General features: G+C 43.0%; 1 protein-coding gene across 1 annotated transcript; it reads left to right on the top strand.

Annotated features, from left to right (window-relative positions):
• Positions 1-3,021: 3,021 nt before the first annotated feature.
• Positions 3,022-6,932, top strand: IL6 (interleukin 6). Its single transcript, XM_074574834.1, has 4 exons — positions 3,022-3,414; positions 3,553-3,666; positions 3,922-4,068; positions 6,401-6,932. Exons 1-4 carry the CDS (start codon positions 3,148-3,150, stop codon positions 6,590-6,592), a joined length of 720 nt encoding a protein of 239 aa, XP_074430935.1. The 5' UTR covers positions 3,022-3,147; the 3' UTR covers positions 6,593-6,932.
• Positions 6,933-15,740: the final 8,808 nt, after the last annotated feature.

Here is a 15,740-nt window from a genome sequence, read left to right on the forward strand (position 1 = left end):
CCATGCTGGTGTCACCCACCTCTCCTGAAAACAGCCTCCCGTCTGCAGATCTCCTGGGTTATCAGGAGGAAAAGTGGCACGGGCTTGCGCCCAGGCAGAGCAATTCTAGAAGAAAGAGAACCTGTTCTGGAGCGGGTCTGTGAGACCCACGCTGATCCTAGAAAACAGAGTTTGACACACGGGATGATCCTGGATCGGCTCCCTGGCTATAACTCACCCTCGACTGTAACAGGGAGTAATTTTCACGTGTGGACAGTCTGAGAGGAGAGATTCTCTTACAACATTCAGAACTGGCTCCTCTGCTCCCACGGAAATGTACAGTAGTAAGGCTCATTGCTCAGACAGAAGAAAAAGTTGGATAAACACTGAGAATTACTGAAATCCCACCTTAGGTAAGTTTTGTACATCAGGATGCAGCCACCTGGCTTCTAGCATAAATGACAAGAAAAAAAGGACCTGTACAGTGAAATGAAGAACTATAGCAATAAAAGCATACAAGAGCAGTAACCTGCAGTATTACAAAGATGCCATACCGGAAAGAAATTCCTCTGTATGGAGAAATTATACCTAAGAGTCTCAGTAATACTACTTAGACATTTTAAAGTACCAACAGGCAAATCTCCTGACCTGTAGCTCACTCATGAGCAAGTGCTGCTTGTTCAGAGTTTACCAGATTTTGAACAATGTGGCCACTGATGAATCAGTGTAACTCAGTGTAGTACAGTGTGGATTAATTGACCCCATTTAAGCCCTCCCCAAACTTTAACCATTATTACAGATAGAGCAGCGCAAAGTATTTCTTTTATGTGCAGCACCAATTAAAAAAGTGGTTTTCCACACAAAGCCGTGCAGAGTGATAGCAGAAGTATTTTAATGCTATTGTGTAAATTTGAGTTCCTCCTTCCCTTGAATGCTACGCTTTGTCCCAGATTATCAAACTGAGTTTCTAAGGCATTAATGAGCAACTTCCACTGGGGCGTGTAAGTATACTTTGTACTTATGAAAAGTCACACGGACAATCATGTAAAAGAGTAAAAAAAAAAATGCAAAAGGAGACAATAACTGAAGGCTTAGAGACTTTTAGATGAGGAACGGCAGTTGAAATTTGCTTTCATTTCACTCTGAAGATGTGAAGATGTAACTACACACCTCAGCAAGACTGATCCCTGTATAACAATGTTCAGCACAAAAAGGTTCTCTGGAAATTGCTAAGGAACAAACATTCTCACAACACAAGGAGAAAAAGACAACTCACAAAATAAGGCTACAAAATGAAAAATTACAGAGCTACAAACAAGACTAACAGAATGCCTGCTGAAAAAGGCATTATTAAAGATATGCAGTCTTCTACCAAGCTCTGGCGATTTTAGGAATAGTCGGTATTTTCACTTGGGTGAGGAAAAGTTTGACTGTCTGTAGCGAACAGCCCATGAGCCCGCTGGCAGTGGAAGGAAATCCTTCTCCGAGACATGTACGTCCACGTGCTCCCAGGAGTTCCCGACCCTGCTGTATCTGCCCCTGATGGTTATCAGAAGGCAAATACCGGGCTTGTCTGGAGAACTGAGCTCATCTGGGCTGGCTGTTTTAATCCTTTGGCACCTTGCAACAGGATGCTTTAATTTGATACTAGTCAAACATACCGTTAGTGGTATGCTTTATTCTTATGCCTCATGCCACAGACCTGGTGAGGGAGAGCTAACGTTACAGGAGATTACTTCTACGGCTCCCCTGTGCTGCGCTCAGGGAACTGGGCTGAGACCGATTGCTGCTGATGGAAACCACTCTCTCGCACTTTCGTTTCAGCGTTGATCTCTCTCCACTGGGCAAAATTACTGCCGCTGCCTTTCCACTACTGGCAGAACAGGACATCAAATAAAAAAACAGTAGTACCCTGTTTCTTTCCTGAGGCTCTCTATCCAGGCTGTTCTTAGAAAATGAATTAGTAGTACCTGTTTTTTTTAAAGGGAGAGTCCAAATGACCCAAGTTCAGTCACTGTATTGTGTCTCTATCATCTCTCTTATGCCCCATGTTCTATTCTTCCCGCTCTGCGCCCTCCTGTTGGCACTTCCCGAAGCCGAATCAGGTCTTTCTCTGGCCTTCCTTACATGAGAAAACAGCACCGGTTTCATTTAAAAAGAACTCAGTTCAAGACATTCCAAAAGTTCAATGTCAGCGTGCCTTGCACAATTTGACTCAGTCCACGCTCTACATGATTGAGCCAAACGGGGACACTTGCCCCGGGTAGAGAGTCCCTCTGTGAAAGGTGAAAATTCCCCCCACGAACACCTCCCAGGTAGGCAGAAAGAGATAAGGCGGCAGGCAGGGAACTTTGTGGCATTTCCTGCAGCCACCCTCCTGCTGGAGCTGTAGGAGCTGGCTTTGGCCCATTCCCTGTGCATTTAAAGCGTATGGACGTGGTGTATTTCCAGACGGGAGTTCACAGGGCGTGGGGCAATTTAGGGCTTACACACACCCAGCCCCTAAACGTGCGCATTTAGTTTCACGTATATAAATAATTAAAAGAGCTAAAATATGGAGATAAATACGCATAACACCGAATTTATAAAACATTAAAACACGTGAAAATATTAAAATACATGAAAACGTATAAAATACATGAAAATATGTAAAGCATGTACACACATAGGTAGGTAGGTAGGTATGATTTCTGAGACTTTCTGTGCGTTTGGAGCTGGCGGGCTCCGAGGCAGCGGGACCCCGGACCCCGGTGCCGGGGGGGTTGAAGGGGGGCAGGTGAGCCGGCGGCGGCGGAGCGGAGGGGGGCGGGGGGGGGGGGTGGGGGATAGCCCGGCTCTCAAGGAGTTACGGTGCAGAGCCGGATGACTTCATGCTGTCGCCGGCCGCTCTCGGCTGGGCGCCCCCCCCCTTCCCCCCCCCCGCCCCCCCGGGCTCCCCCCCCCGGCTCCGTTTCACAATCCCGCCGCGCTCGGACGGGGCGAGCGCTGTGTCAAGCCCGGCGCCCTGAGCCGCGCACACACCCCCGGGTTCTCAACCCGGATTTTCCCGGGCCATGAATAATCTCGAAGCCCCCACGATAAATACACGTTCAGGGATGCCCGGAGCTCATTCAACCCGCCAGCCTCACCGACGAGAAGGGGCCGGGGCCGCAGCCGAAGAGCCGCACCATGAAGTTTCCCCAAAGCTGCGACTGCGACCGCGACCGAGCCCCCCCCCGCCGCCGCCGCCCGCCGGCCCTCCGCGCCGCCGTCCTGCCGCTGCTGCTGCTGCTGCTCCTGCTGCTGCTGCCGCGGGCCGCCGCCGCCCCGCTGCCCGCCGCCGACTCCTCGGGGGAGGCCGAGCTGGAGGAAGCGGCGGGGCGGCGGGCGGCGCTGCCCGACAGCCTGCGGCTGGCCCGGCTGCTGCACGCCCGGGCGGCCCAGCTGAAGGAGGAGGTGGGTTACGGGGCGGCCCTGGGGGGGGGGGGGAGAGGGGGCGCTGAGGGGTGGTCGTACACTCGTTCACAGCCGGCCCGGGGTCAGGGGGCAGCCTCCGGGCGAGGTGCGATGAAAGCTCTTGGTGTCTCTCCCCAGATGTGCGAGAAGTTCACCGTCTGCGAGAACAGCATGGAAATGCTCGCCCAGAACCACCTCAACCTCCCCAAGGTGACGGAGGAAGATGGGTGTCTGCTCGCCGGCTTCGATGAGGCAAGGAACCGCTCTCCTTTCTTCTCTAACCCCGTATACCTAGGGCAATAAGCCCCAGCGGTACTTTTTTTGCCTGCTCCAAAAAAACCTGCAGAAGTTGACCTAAAGATTTGTGCCGGCTCCAGCTGGCTTCGGGGCGGCACAGACCCCCACGCTCTGTATAAGCATCATCCGCTTACCTGCGCTGGACACGCACCGTCGCGATCGAGGCATTGCTGAGCTGTAAGTGACTTTCTCGCCTTCCTCTCATTTCAGGATAAATGCTTGAGGAAAATCTCCAGCGGGCTTTACACATTTCAGACATACCTTGAATACGTACGAGAAACTTTTACTAGCGAAAAGGGAAACGTGGAATTGCTGTGCTACAGTACAGAGCACCTGGCACGTACCATAAGACAGATGGTGAGTTGGTTTTAAATTCACTCCGATAATTGTTACGGCTTACCATGGATGTGTAGTCAGAGAAATGGGACGCTATGTGAAGATGGACATTTCCCGCTTTCATTTCTCTCAGCGGAAACAGGTGATGGCTCCTTAGGCTCAGATGCTTCCCCTTATGACTAACTTACAGGTTTTACAAGGTTTTGTTTACTTTTCTTAAAGAAACAACTCTTCTTCCTACTTTCCATTGTCATTTCTAATTCCCAAACCAACAATTAAATGCGTCATACTGTTTTAAGAACAAATACATTAATACTGCCTGGCTGATAGAAATATTTCTCAGTGAGTTTGTTCCTAGTTGCAGAACTGCAGTTCGGTCCAAACCTTCTAATGTTGCAACCCCCCAAGAAGTAGAAATAACTTTTTTTTTTTTTTTGGAAAAAAAAGATACATAAATAGAAGCAAATACATTTATAATAATGTTAATCTTTAAAACTCTCCAAAACAAACTTTTAAGCTAAGTTGTACAGTATATTGAGATAGCAGCAGCTTAAAAATCAAGGAAGGCAGTTAAATTCAGAACATAAATTAATAACTTGACTAAATAAAAGGTGCTGCCTATTGAAAAGCACACTTTTCGCTTGCAATCAGCATGAAAAAACAAATCTTCCTTTTTTACAAACACCCAATTCTCTTTGGATTCGGTAAACTAAATGCTGTTCATTTCTGATAGTCATTTCCTATGTTTTGGAGAGCTTTGAAAGACCGCACTTCAAAAATTCACTTCATTCCTGCAGTTCTTACTCACGTTAATAACCCTGAACATGAATACATCGTCATCAGGGAAACTATTTGCCTGAGTAAGAACCACCCAGGTGAGTAAGGACTGCAGAAATCTCCAGGCATTATTTCCTTCAGGGTGTTTTTTGGTGTTTGAAAAGCCCATTGTGTGTTTGCTGTACCTTTCCTAACACATTTATTTATGTCCAACATTCTTTAAGTGAAAGGGAGCTGAACTGCTTTTTTTTTTTTTTCCACACTGTACTAGCTAAGAAGAATAGTCCCATCATAAGACAGCAGCTGAATACTTGTTCCAACTTGATATATTAGTTTGTAGAAAGTTCGTTTCATAACCGGGGGAGATTAGCCTTTTTTGAAAATTAAACTGAGGTAATCGGAACAGGCAGAATTAAACACAACGGTCAAAAGCAAAACCTGTACTTAGAGAAACTACAGAGATTTTGAGGAAAAAGAGGAGTCTTGATCTCCAGGTTGGAAATTTTTCTTTACGAGAGAAGTCTATCTGTTATTTAAGGCAAGGAGAGCAAGGACAGAATCTGTCACTTGTGGTCAGGTAGATCCATCAGCACGATACCTGTCTGGATATCCAGACACAAACTTTTACAGCATGCAACAAGGAGTTGGATCTACCAGCGTGCCATCAGAATCCACTTCCAAGTAGTCTGGACAGAAAGAATACTCTTTTCTTACTGAATTTCACAAAAGAAAAAAAGATGTTCCAGAAGGAGGTGTACATGCTCTTGTCTCTTATTAAAGGGTAGATCCCATAACCAGGATCATAGAATCATAGAGTGGAGTAGGATGAAGAGAATGGAATAGGATGAAGTAGATACTTTATTGTTAGGCTTCTAGACCCCAAATCATCTAAAACACCTCCAAGATTTGGGTGAGTAAGTTGCCTACCCATTTCATGGGACAAGTTCTTAGAAGGCACTTGGGTACGAGGTGCCCGGCGCTGTCAGTCAGCATCAGGTACACGACTCCTTTTACTCATCTCGCAGGTAGGAGGACCCTGCACACCAGTGAAAGTTGGTGACACTTAGTCTTCCACATGCCTAAATGCCTGGAAAGTAAGAATTAAGCAGCTAAACAAGTTTGACATCTTTGGAAACTGTCAGGCTACAAAATGTGAGAGTACGTCAATGTTGTCTAATTAACTCATGACTCAGGATGCAGCAGCCAGTACAGGTTAGGACAAATCACGCTCAGCATCTTCCCAAGTAACCGCAGGGCGGGCAGGTAGCAGGAGGGGTGTATTGATCTGATCAGTGCAGCGTGTTGGACCGCAATGCCAGATGTTGCATTCAAAGCGGAACGAATGGCATAGATCAGATGAGACCCTCGGATTCTCCGGCTGTGATCGTAGCGGGTGCCAAGGTACCAGAAACCCCACTGCAGAGGCAGAGCTGTAGGGAGGCGCACGTCCCAGGGAGGTACAGAAAGGGTGGATACGCAGCTGGTCGGGAACATATTCTCCATATCAACTGATGCTCTCCAACAAGCTCCATTACAATGTTTTAACCGGGGCACCCCAATATTGTCTTTTTCACAGGTGATAAACCCCAATGAAGTGATCATCCCCGACCCAGCTACCCAGGAGTCGCTCCGCGCAAAGCTGAAGTCCGATAAGACCTGGATAGAGAAAATCACTGTCCACCTCATCCTCCGAGACTTTACTTCGTTTATGGAGAAAACCGTGAGGGCCGTTCGCTATTTGAAAAACACCAGGAGTTTCAGTGCCTGAATGTTTTAATTCAGGCACAGTCCTTTGTTACAAATCTGTCATGTGGCAGATGACAGTGTTGTTCTGTTTTAAGAACCAGAAAGAGTAACAATGGTTTGCATTTATATATATTCTCATTTCCTTCCAGGAACCTATTTATTGTATTTAAAATATTTATTCGTTTCTAATGTTTCCTATTTATATTTTCAATATTTAGAAATAATTTAAACAGAGGACCTATTTTATTTCATTTCTAATGGTACTCTTCAGAACATCAACTTATTTAATATGTATTAAAAAAAATATTTTCAGAAGCCAGAATAATTGTTGTATAACTTATACTTTTAAAATATTTGAGAGATGGTATTTATGACTTATTTATATTTTTAGAAGAAATAAAAGCTGATTTAAAAAAAAAACCACACCTGTATAACCTGTTTGAACTTTAAATAAGGAACTCTAATACATCCAACTTTTAATACCTGCAATTATCAAAATAACCACTTTCAAGACTTTAAATTTTATCTGTATTATCAGGTCAGTTATCTACATAGCACATACCTACACACATACAGACAGCTTGATCAACATGTAATTCTTAAAATGGGATATAAGGGAACCAGATGCACTGCACATGGCACTTCAGAACGAACACGATAAAGCATCATTGCTCTTGAGAAACAAATGAGTGCCCTATATTTAATAAACAACACTCCATAAAATTGTAATTGTTTTTAAGCAGATGCTTACAAGGCAAGCCATCTCTTTTAAGCGAATAACATGGTAAGACACCAAATTAACAGCTGAATACTGTCATCTATTAGACTTACTGCTATCATCCAAGGGAATTTTCCAAGTGTGATTAAGCATCTCTCCCCCCTTCCCCAAGAAGCAGAAAAAAAATAATCTTAGGTTCTTTCCTTAGGTGATATACATCAACACATTGCTGCTGAGATGTCAATGACTCTTGACTATCCAATGCGTGTCTTTTGGCATTTATATTCCACTAGCATGGACAGGCCATACAATGTGAATGCAAATTCTTGAATATCCTATAGAGGAAAAAAAGAACAACAAACCAAACCACAAAAAACCAACCCACATCATTAGCCTGAGTACCCAACCGCTGAAACATTCCTTAGCTGTATCACCTACTTCATTGTGGCTGTGCAGGTACCGCATACACCCAAACTCAGAGGAATTCACAGCCCACTTTACAAAGGATGGAAGCAGCCAGAGCCCCTTGAGCTTTGTCCCTACAAATGGTGGAACATTAATTGCCCACTGTTTCGCGCAGCATGGTGGTGCAGATGAGGAGATGAAAGGCATGCCCTGGAATGTGGATAAGGATGTCAGTAAATTCTCCTCTTCCTGAGTGATCCGATCATCCACACGCGCATTCCACTGCTGGGGATGCCAAAACAGTGACCAGTTCACCCAGAGCCTGCATCTCAGAGGCTCAAAACACAACAAACCATGGCTTTGCCCAATATGGTAAAACCTACGTCTTGAGTTGTGCAACATCTCAAGAAGGAAGGAGGAGACCTCAAAGCAGTGGCCTTCAAGATGCCTGTGGTGAATGGGTTTTTCTCACAACACAGGAGAACCTGCTTTAGCTGTCCTGGCACATGCTGTAGGAGACACAGGAAAGCCTGGTTTGATTTTTTCACAGCTTACCTTCACAGAGATTTTCTTAGTGACTGTTTGGTTAGAGACCATTCTGGCCCTTGTTATGCCCATAATAGCTATGAGACCCGAGCAAGGATTCTATGTTTGACCTTTCAAGGACTTTATTATTACTATGTGAGAACAGAGAGGGGAAAAAAAATGAAAGAAAGACAGACAGACAGACCAAAATACTGGTCTCACCTCACCCAGTAGTGGGTGGTTGCCCGAGATCACCATTAGTTACTATGTACACTGCAGCTAAACAAACTCACACTGATTTCCTCCTTGAATTCCGAGAGGCATCTGAGATACAAGGTACTGAAATCTCACACAATTACTAGACAGGTTTCCACGCTTCCCACCGACACCCTTCAGCTGGTGGCCACCCCAGGCTGTCCGCCATTCGAATGAAGATGTAAATACCACCACATTTTGGGATGCAGAAGATGAGCAAAGACCACCACTTGCTGGTCGGGGAGGTCAACTTCAAGTCCTTCCTGCGGCGACAGGTATCGCTGATGCTGCTCCTGAGCTGCCATCATTTTACCTGTGGCTCCTCCACGGCCACCCACAATTCTCAGGGTACTTCAGCTGCCCTGCTGGCCATCGTCTTGCTGTCACTGTGCCAACGTCAGGGACTGTCCCCAGGATAAGCACCACTTGCTGAAATCTACACTCATTGGTGCTTGTGGCACATGAAGACTTGCAGTGGGGAATTCACCTGGAAGTCAGAGGAGAACCAAACACGGCTGAGCATGTCACAGGGCCTCTCAGACTAACCAACTTACTGTCCTTTTTCCAGTTTGCTGTGCAGAAAGTATTTTACAGCAACCAATAAACACGCATGGACATTTATTTTAGTTGGCAGAGCAGCGCAAACACATAAAACCCACAACAGTAGTAAAAATAAGCACTCCTAACTTTAATAAATCAATCCTCAAAAATAACTGTGCTACTTTTAGCAACAATTAAATACCTTAACACTTCTATTGAAGAAAGCTCCTCCTGACTGACAGCTAACTCACAGAGCAAGTCAAAAATACCCCAAAACCAAAAAGACCTGCTAATAATTGCTTATAAAAACCTAAGAAACTACCCAGCAAAGAAACATTTTGGCTGCTGCTGTTGAGGACCAGCCTCTCCCCGCAGATCCTAGCTAGCCCTTCCCCGTGTTCCCACTGCATCTCTACTTGTTAACCTCACACAGAGATTTCGGAATGCCCAAAGGATTACTAACTCACTTCATCCTGAATTGGCTTTCCCAATGCAGGAAGAGGGTAAAGCTATGCTAAATAGCATACATACACTCTACAGTATGCAAGAAAAAGCCCACGGTACTAAGAGGCAGGGTTAAATATGAGAAACAAAATATTCCTCGGTGCTGCGGACATGACATTAAAATGCTAGATAAGAGAGAAAAAAAATTAAAAAGACAGAATGCAACCTAGTACTGAAGTAATCTGTAATGCAAAATTACTTTTTTTTTTCTTTTTTTGCAATGACAGTCTGAAGTATCATTTTCCTATTATTTAACCATACTTTTTCAGCAGACAGGTAAGAAACTTAAACAAAAAACAAAAAAAAAGAAAGGAAAACAAAGCGTTTCAGCCTGATTCACTTCCCAGGTTGCAGTACCATCCCCTGCCCAGTAAGCCTATGTAGTGATGTAAACAATAAATTTTGGCGGAAAGAACACCAGCTGCTTGAAAGAGACTGTCTGCATCTCTAGTACCCTCACAGATTTTATTACTGGCCAATGGCAAGTGAAGTTAGCAAGACGGAGCTGGTGCTACAAGAGATGGAAGATTTCAGGATCACTTTTCAGCAGTAATGAGCCATTAGGTTGGCTTAGCTCAATGGGAAACTCCCTAAGTTTGCCACTGTTATTTGTGACTAATAATCTTTTCTGCATTCAATTTAAAAGAAAAAATGGTGGAAAGCATACAAAGTATACAATACTATATATACATCAGTCAGATCCTAATGATCAAGAAGTGCTGCAAAATAGATATATATGTATGACTACAAACCTTGTGATACTGAGTGGGAAGCTTTCTGAAAACCCTTGCTTCTCGACTAGAATTACTAGATAACAATTTCTGATCTCTACCCGTGAATTTTTTTCTTTAGTCTTCTTGATAAGAGGAAAACCAAAACGCGCCTGCTCAGCCCCAGAAAACACAACCTCTGCAGGCTCCAACATTTCCTCCCTGAACCAATGAATCCCTGTAATCCAAACGCATCTAGCCAAATCTCAGTACACTTTCAAGACTGACTTTGGTGGTCATCAGAAAACACACTCCAGAAATTTTGCAATCATCTGAATTTCTACTGAGTGACCAGAATCTAAGAAGATTAAATCTTTCATGAGAAAATCTATTTTTAAAAAATTAAACACTGATCTGCACATTCAGAAAAGTGAGATTGGACTTGCCTTGCCATACTTATTTCTACCAGACAGTGCTTACAGCATTTTCAAGATTTTATTCCATTTCAACTGCACTGAGGGCAAAATTCTGACTGGTTTCAGTAACAGCAAATGTATTTACGATCAGTTGTTTCTTTATCCCTTTGAACTTATGTATTAATACAGTTCTATATTCTGTGACATATAAACATGGACAATATGATGTATAGACAAATTCCATTAGCATTACCTGAGAGAATCACTTAGAGCTGTTACACACACACACACACAACAGTAAAATCACCTAGGGAAAGCTCAAAGTCCTGTCCTCAGCTCAAACGACCTCAAAAGACAAAAATTAGCTACTACACCACCACTCCTGCACAGCAAGTGTCTTTGTCTCCTCTTCCACTTCGAACACTCTAGAAAGAGATGTAAAGGGAAAAGGGACCGTATATTGACTATGCCTGCGGATCCCACATTAGCACACATCAACAAATACAATGAAGTTCAAAGATGTCCCTCAAATCGCCAGATCTACACCCCTCCTAATCATAAAGCCCAGTGACCTGGGATGGGACTATAAAAGAAAACGCAATTTGTTAGGAGAGAGACCATTTAGGGTGAAGGCAGATGCACAGGCAATCTTCCAGTCTGGCTGGAAAGGGAGTGCTTTTGGGTTGCACTATCACAAAATGCACCATTTGGAAGGTCTCCACGAGAATGAAGTGGACCCCAGGAAACGGAATTGGAACATAACTGGAAATCCGGGCTTATCTCACTTCCCAGGCTAATAGCTGCTCCCTGCTTTGCAATTGCTCTTCTTATTTTTGATAGAAACTTGGAAATGATTTCTTAATCAGAAGAAATCATCAGAGAGTAGATATCCTTTTCCACTTAGCAGATAAGCATCCCCTCTGTCTTACCCATCCCCTAATCCTGAATTAACATAAGCATAACCAAGAAACAATGCATGTAACCCACAAACTTAACCAAGAAACAGCTATTGCATAGCATACCATCATGGAAAACTATTTAGAAATTGCAATTAAGTAGTCACTTGTAAAAATTAAATTAGTCATACGACATTTCACCAGGATGTGGTCTCTACTCCTGTGGTGAAAACAGATGTAATGAGCTTTTATTTCCAAATATATCATCAGTATCATCATAGCTTAAATTCCAAGTCTGTAATGAAATATTTCCAAAAATATCCAGGGTATATAGTTTGTCTTAGCATTTTTTCCTGATAAACCGTAATGCATTAGATTCCTGTTTCACTTACAACACAAAGCAATAAAAAGAAGCGCTTTGTCATCTGTGTCCATTTTGGACAATGGTTGTACAAAGAAGCGAAGGACGGGTTTTATACATTGCCTGCACAGGGGCCTGTTGTGACAAAATTATGAGCGTTGCTTTGGTCTGCAGAGTTTAGATGTTTGAAAGCTGTAGGTATAAGTTAATGTGAGTTTTGGTGATGAATTAATTCAAGAAAAAAAGCACATACCCTCTGTTTTATAACTGTGATGAGATCCAGTACAGTCACTTTATGCCAGCCATATCTACAACAGGAATTTCTAGTAGAATTAAATACTCGTTCCAAATTTCCTATCAGCTTCATTTTTACCTCACTACTGGCCAGGCCTTGAAGGGCTTTTGGAGCAAACAAGTAGGTTCCTTCATAGATTAACTTATTAAGAACAAATTTATAACTAAAGACAGGTATCTTTTATTTTTTCCCCTCCCTTGTTTAGTGACGACACTAAACGCACCAGTTTTTCACACCATCCACACACCAAGACCAAGAAAACCACCAAACTCACAAAAGTCCCTCAGCATCACACACCAAGTATCACAGGGCTCTGTGGCTCCTTCTCTGATGTGCACGCCTTTTTCTCCCTTCTTACTTCATTTCCACCTTTAAAAACCTCGTCCATTTTTCCTACTTTTTATTCTTCTGACCGACCTCCTTGTCTTTATTCCCTTTTTGGGACCCTAACTATCTCCCTCCCTCCCTGTCTCTTAGCACAATGTCTTTTTCCCCCTTTGCACTGTTTGCTGTGCCTGCACCCAAGGGCAGCTCCTCAGAACTGAGCTTGCAGGAGAAGCTTCACTAAATGGGCTGTCACAACTGAGGGCTGAAGAGTTACTGCCCACCACCACTGCCCAATTGTACCAGGTCGTAACTGATGTCCTGACTCCAGATGAATATAATGAGGGGAGAGGCACAGTTTTAAGAAAATACAGAAATGGCAGAAAATACAGAAACTGTCCCTGAATGGTAAAACCACCACCAGCTGTCGTGGTCAGTGTGCCAGTGAACAAGATATTCAGAAGACAGGATACCCTATTGTTCCTTGCTCAGCATAACCTCCTGAGACTTTGCTAGTATTTCACACACAGCCTGGCTGGAGGAGAGACAGCCCATGTTTTGGTCATGAGTTAAGGACAATCCCTTGTTCACAGACAGCCTCCTTGGAAACCAAACAAAAGACATTGCTGCCATCGTCACTTTTGCAGGAGGTAGCCAAGCGGCAGAACAGCACCTTCTGACAAGGAGAAACTTTGTCTTCCGGATGTGAAAGGATCATGGGCATGGGACTACAGGCCACTTGAAATGGAGAATGGGGCATTCTTCTTGCATTGAAGTCCTCAAGATGCCTTCATTTTTGGCAAGCAGCGCAGTGAACACAGCTGCCTCTCATCTTCCCAAGATTGGTCCGGGTGTAAACATTCCCCTTGTCCCCTTGCGCAATTGTTTGTCACCAGGTACAACAGGCTCCAGGGACAGCTTCCCACCTGGGGCATTTCCCCTGACACTAAGGCAACCACAAGCACACTCCACCTCCACTTTGCAGGTACAATGCACACAGCCAAACTGTTCCTATCTCCGGGCAATATCAGATGAAAATACCTCAAAGTTAGTACAATCTTCACAGCACGCAGGAAAGCATCAAGGATTTTATTTCGCCATCTCAGACTGTAGCCTAGAGCTCAGCTGTGGAAGTCACAGCTCGATTTTCAGTAAACTACACTCATCGACTTTATTCCAAGTAAGAGTTCATATGTGGTCTCGCAGGACTTCATCACAAACACCACTACAGGAAAGAATCCATACTTGACTGTGGAAGACACCGATTCACTTGACAGACATCAATACAGTCAAGCAGGGGAGCTCATGTTTTTCTTTTTTTTTTAATGTCTCCCATTGGACAGTAAAATACAACTTTCTCAGGTCTTACTGGGACAAAGATGTAAAAGCAAAAATCAGAGATTAAAACACCTGGAAGAAGTAACATCTAACTTCAAGTCCCCAGCCCACAGCACTGACCAACATGAGAGTCCCTCCACTTTACTCCAGAGAGCTGTCCTCTTCTCCCTAGCAGCACCGCACAGAAAAAAAAGAGTCTTCACAAAACCAGCGTATTTGCTGAATTATTTTAGGGAATGAAGATTCTTCATAGGAATCTTCACAGTTTAACTCCATAGAACACTGATCTGCTCTTATAAGCACATCTGAATTTTGTGAAAATTACAGTAACTGCAAAGTAACTTCAAGACATTGCTACCAAAGATTCCTTCATTTTTAAACTTGAAAAAAAAAATTTCCAATTCTGTTTTTTGCTACCTTACAATTAATTACCAAGACTTAAGATTAATGCTTATTCTGTTTTTCAGGGGAAAAACAAAAAAAGGAGTGTTTACTTACGGAGTTACACTCATCTTTTAGCTACAGAGAAAGGGCTACACTGAATGAAACACTGTCTGGTTGTACAAATGAAAAGTGTTATACTACATATTGGCATTCATTCACCTGACTTGCATGTACTATGAAAGACACTTTTCCCTCAATATGCAACCCTGAAGAGTCTATGCTAATGACTTTCCTGAACAATACTTATTTTATTTCTTTTAAGAGAACAATTTCACTTATCTCCACAATAGCAGTGAATTACCAGGAATTTGCTATCCAATGCGCTTTAAGTGAAATTTTGAAAGTAAGAATTGCATAAGCAGTATTTATCCAACGATTTCAAGTCTTTGAAGAAAAAACTGAACTACGACAAATTTTAAGGGAAATTTTCAGGATGCTGAGGTCACAGAAACTGGCCTGTGCTTGATATATCCATGCTTATGCAAAACTTTTAACGAAAGAGAAAAGAACACTTCCCTATTTCTCTACCTCTTGCCAAATACTATTATTCTTGGAAAGCAGCCAGAGCAACCATGTGGCGGTTAAGTCCCACAAACCACATCCCCAAGTGTCTGACACACAATAGAGCACATGAAATATTCTTTAGCAGGTGTTTGGGTCCATCTACCCACTGCTGCATTGTATATATCCTTGTGAAATGCAAAATCTGATTTTGAGAAATCTGAGTTACTTTACACTGAATATCACATTTCTTAGCCTTGAATATCTCACGTTATCCTACTAGATTCAACAGAAGAAAAGTTTCCTGATGATGATTAAAGCCACTATCAAGTACCATCAGATTATTTCACTACTGTTGTAATTAGGATCAGTCAAGAAAAAGGATCAGAATTTGAACTCCTTTCATAATTTAAGGCTCCTTTCATAATTTGAGACATATGAGCGGTTACATTTATCTCAAGTTACTGTTAGAAAAAGGCACTAGAAAAGCTGCACTAGCAACAGAGTATAGGGTCACAAGTGTTCTGCGTTCAGTCCTTGCTCTACTCCCCTGTCAGCCCTCTATTATCATTAGCTATGCCACTATTTCATGACACTTAGTTACTACGATTAATGGAATTTTAAGGAACATGTTGGCTTGTGTTAGTTCTCATCAATGTTTCCCACTTTTTTTTTAATTCCCAATTCTTGTCTTTCAATTTAATTTTTTCCCTTTCCGTTCATTTCCTTTCCAATCACCTTAAGTCTGCCCTTAAACACAGTAATACTTTACCATGAATTTTCATAGCAGATGAGAAACTGAGAAATCTCCTATTCCTTAAACATTTAATTAATGTAAAAATTGTCTGAAAATCTATGAGGTTAAAAATAAAAGCCAATCTGAAATCTAGAATACTTAATACTTTTGTTGCAATGATATAATTTGGAACCAATGAACA

This window comes from Larus michahellis, chromosome 2 (assembly GCF_964199755.1).
Source record: "Larus michahellis chromosome 2, bLarMic1.1, whole genome shotgun sequence".
NCBI classification, from domain to species: domain Eukaryota; kingdom Metazoa; phylum Chordata; class Aves; order Charadriiformes; family Laridae; genus Larus; species Larus michahellis.